Source organism: Calidris pugnax, unplaced genomic scaffold (assembly GCF_001431845.1).
Source record: "Calidris pugnax isolate Ruff unplaced genomic scaffold, ASM143184v1 scaffold7, whole genome shotgun sequence".
NCBI lineage: Eukaryota > Metazoa > Chordata > Aves > Charadriiformes > Scolopacidae > Calidris > Calidris pugnax.
The window spans coordinates 1-4,597 of NW_015090762.1; the positions used below are offsets into that span (position 1 = coordinate 1).

The window sequence follows — 4,597 nt, forward strand, 5'->3', positions numbered from 1 at the left end:
CACTAAGATTCTGTGATTGTGATTCTGTGTATGACGGGTTGGCCCCCCCAACCCTTGGGACCCACGGTGTCTCCCCCCCCCAGCTCAACGCCTCCGATGACCGGGGCATCGACATCGTCCGAGGGCCCATCCTGAGCTTCGCCAGCACCAGGACCATCTTCAAGTAGGTGGTGGTGCTTCCCCGTCCCTTCGTGTGTCCCCCCCCAACTTCTCCGACACCCACCTGCCCCCACACGGGGTTTGGGGGGGGGGTGCCAGGGTGGGAAGTGTGATGGAGCAGATGGGAAAGAGTCAGGGGTGCCCTGCGAGCGGGGAGGAGGAGGATGAGGATGGTGAGGATGAGGATGGTGAGGATGAGGATGGTGAGGATGAGGATGGTGAGGATGAGTGATAAAGATGCTGGTCCAGAGGGAAAAGGAGCATTTGGGGAGGGGGATGGGGGGGTGGTGTGTCAGGTTGGGCCCCTTTTCTCCAGAACCAAAGCCACCCACCCCCCCTTATTTTTTTTTTATTTAATTAGGCTTAAAAATTCATGCCCCTTAATAAGGGAGACCCTATTAACAACGTCCTCATCATAAATATATTTGCTTCAAACAGAGTTGCAAAATTATCGTAAATTTGAAGGAAGTGACATGTCAAGTGACAAGTTCAACTTGTTGGCTTTTTTCTTTCGCTCCAGGGAAGAAGCAATATGTGCCAGACTATTATCAGGCTTGACTGTTCCCTTGCTCAGCCTGCTGGGCTGTTTTTGCTGGTGCGTTCACTAGTGGTTATAGAAACAAGTACTTTTGTGAGTAGTAGGACTAATGAAGCCTGACTTCATTTAACTTTGTGGTTCAATGGATTCTCCTACATTTACAGCATTTCTCCTGTACAGAGTGTCTACTGTCTAGCATTAAATGTTTTTATGCTGCGGCATTACTCTTGGATGAGGAGAGAGGGATTATTTCCAGAGTGGGGACACCTTAGCTCTGATAGGGTCCCCTCTTGTACCCAAGGAGCCAGTTTGTTAAAAGAATTTCTAACCCTGTTTATTCATTTGACAAATTTGGGTAAAAGTTATAACCGCAGTTCTCTGAGAGCTGGCATAAAAGGCATTGTGAGGCAAGGAAAGATGCATAAACACATATTGCATGCAAAGAATATAGTCTCACTGGTCTTGCTTCCTTAGGAAGCCATGATAAGAGGGCTTTGAGTACTTCTTGCTTTGCCTGCTCTTGGTACAAAAGCTGTTAAATGTATGAAGCTCTAGCTTCCTCCTCCTTACTCTTCTGTGCCTGGCAGCTCAGGCAGTTTTTGTGGGGACTAATGAAGTCCCCAGGCAGGCCACAACTTTACTTGAAAATACTGAAACCACTTGTTTGATACATGAGCAGGTCACCCGAGAACAGGATACGCACATGTCTTTGAGTGAATACCTAACAGTAAATTGCTTTCTCAGTGGAGAATAAATCATCTTGATTCTGAAGAATCTTCCAAAGCATCTTAGTTTCGTTATTCACTCTAAGTCCAGCTGCTTCTCTGTCTAATAAAATTGTTCACTGTTACATCACTAATCCATAGTGATGTCTCCCAGAATAAGAAGGCTGATCCAAACATTCCTCTCTGTTTTGATTAACATTCATTATCTTGTTCTTTAATAAAAAAGGGAAAACAACAGCAACAACAACAACAAAATCATTTATTGCTTCTTACACCATGTTTCCTTTCCTTATTTTCTCTCTCTCTTTTTTTTTTTTTTTCCCCTTCTGTTTTTAATATTCTCATTCAGCCTAAAGTTTTGAGGTTTTTATATCATGCTTCACTGGAATGAGGGTCTAGCTTTCAATACCTAGCAGTGACAAAGCACCTAATGGGATGCACAAATATTTCCTTTCTAGAATAACCTTCAAACCTTTCCCTACCAGTAAACTCGATTTTTAAAATTTTTAAAAAATACGTACTGCTTTATCTTACATATTTTCTTTTGAGATCTTATCTACAGCTTTCCTGGAGCTGAACAAAGGAATAATGAACCCTCCAAATCTCTAAGTCAAAGATTTTTGCACTGTTAAACTGACCTAGTAATATTCCTGTAACTCATTAAGCCAAATTAATGTTAAATGTCAGATCTAACAATCTAAGATCTAACTTCCTTATTGTGGCATTCATATGGAAAAGCAATTGCAATGATTCTCCTGAAGCTCATTTCTATACCTGCTATTATATTGTAAAATAGTGGTTTTCAGTTTAATAAAATTGAACACATAGACACTCTCATAGTGAGACTCATAGTCTCTCTAACTTAATTGCAAATTTAACTAGATATTAAAGCATTTCATCTGCAAGACACTCAGACAGAACAACGAAGAAGGAAACACTCTATCAATTTCTCAAGCAGATATTCAGAGCTAGTTGTTGCTAGCTGTTTAGATTGTTCTTCATTGTTATACGCCAGATCTCAGCTGTCTTTTTTTTTTCAGGTTTACACTACTAGTTCCATTAATTTCACCTGAAGAATCTGTAAGTGTGATACTATTTGATATAAATTAATCAAACTCAAGTCCTGTATACCCAACTTCTCATCTTCCCTAAGAAATAAAAATTGCAGTCTAATGCGTTGCATCAACTATTCTAAGAAATGTATTTCTGACTAGGCATTGCTCTGACAATTTCTGGCCCTAAATTACAAACAAAAGAAAATAAAAGAAAACACAAAAAACCCCCAACCATTTTTTAAACAAAAGGTTCTAATTTAGAACTGGAAATTCCAAATGCAGTTCCAATACAGCAGTATTTCCAACAAGTATGTCCGATACTCCTGTGACTAACTTGCTTTGAATATTGTTACTACTCAAGAGTTTTCTGCAGAAGGGAGAATCCATATAAATCCCTATTTCTTTGGGTTTTTTCTTTATATGCTGTTCTTGGGTTTTGCATTTTTTTTTCCTTATAAACAGTTCTCTGGATGAATGTCAGCAATTATCCTCAGTTCTTGAAATGATTTCTTTTACCACAGAAGACATAAAATAATTTCACATCTTCAGTTTACTTTCTTTTCAAAAGCTTCTCAGTCAGTCTTTCCTTAGTGAAGAGTGTCCAGACATCTTTTCGGAAGAACTGGAACTTAACCTTTTCTGAAAAATACTATATCCCAAAAGAAATGTTATAAACACAATCTTAAGTTTTATTGTGGCAGAGTATAACAAAAACATTAGATTGGGGAATAAGAGATTTACACCACAGTATCTCTTCCAGAGGAAGAATAAGAAAATTGGGTTTTGAAATGCTAAGCTATTTGGCCAATTAACTTTTTTGGCAATGCTCTTATGTATGTGCCTAAAAACTGTTTCCCATTCCGTCCAATAAGTAATCAAGAACAAGACTGTGTAGCTCATTTAAATTTAAAATGCAGGCACTATTTCTTAGTGTCCCTTAACCACTTTTGCCTCATAATGTAGAATGTTGTGAAGTTCAGGAATATAAATGTATCCTGAAATAGACTAGCCACACTAATGAGGAAAATGGATTAATTGCAATCTCTTGGGTGGGGGAGGAGGAGGGGAATTTTTATCTGGGGTGAGAGGGTGAGAGGGTGAGACAGAAAAAGTGAGGAGAAAAACAAACGTGGGTGAATTTTCTTGCAACTTGTATTTCCCTTCCATGTGATCCCCTAATAAAGCTGTCTTAGTGTTTCAGACCTATTGGTATAATTGGTATCATTATTATTCTTATAAATACTAATACAAAATTTTTCAGAATACTAGAATTTACTTTTAATTATTTGTTTATAATGTAAAGTTGCACTTTACTTACTGGAAACATCTGAAATAAAGCATGAGTTAATTGAATTTTGATATACGATGTCTGTTCTAATAAGTATTTCTTCAAGAAAGCTTACAAAGCCAAATTTAACAAGAGGTTAAGTTATTTTATTTCAAGTAATAATTGCAAACTGTTGAGTAAACATTGCTTTCTGCTATACAGTCACTTACCTAACAAAATAAACTCTTATGAAATGCTAAAATATACCAGTTTCATTTCAACAGACAATTTGGGGATATTTAGCCAAAGCTTTCTGATTTGTGAAAATAGCTTGTTATTTGTATTTGAAAAAACTTCTCTGCTTCTTTAGCTGTGACCCTTTGCTGTCAGTGACAACCTAAATGTAGATCAAAGTGCTAAAAAAAATAGAAGAAAACAAGTATCTTTTCCCATATCTTTTTTTTTTATGCCTGCTGAGTATGTATTATGCAAAAGAAGGTATTTGATCTCACCTATATAGTGAGTATGTGGCAGGTGAAAACTTCTGCATGATGAGACTGGAAGTTGCATCTAGCCCAATTTTCCATCTGTGAAAGTGGACAATTACAGCTGGTTAATGAAAGATCCTTCTCCTGCTTTACCCTCCTGACTTCTGGTTTAGAGTGCTCTAGAGCTTTAAATTGCATCTGGATTTTTATTTGTGATAGTTACTGCTCCATCTCTCCTCCATGTATTCATTTAGTACGTTTTCAAACCTGTTTTGACTAAAACCTTTAATGTGGAAATGAATTTTACAGATTTCTTTTTTTTTTTTTGGGTATGCAAATAAATCATTCCTTACTGATTTTTTTTT

The 4,597-nt window shown here is 37.6% G+C and overlaps 1 protein-coding gene across 1 annotated transcript in view; it reads left to right on the top strand.

Moving 5' to 3' along the window:
• Window positions 1-83: 83 nt before the first annotated feature.
• RFC5 (replication factor C subunit 5) overlaps window positions 84-4,597 on the top strand; it is a gene marked incomplete at its 5' end in the record, with an annotated part of 9,252 nt that continues 4,738 nt past the window's right edge. The window contains one exon of the mRNA XM_014966326.1: window positions 84-163. Coding sequence (XP_014821812.1) covers window positions 84-163 — 80 coding nt within the window. The remainder of the gene's footprint in view (window positions 164-4,597) is intronic.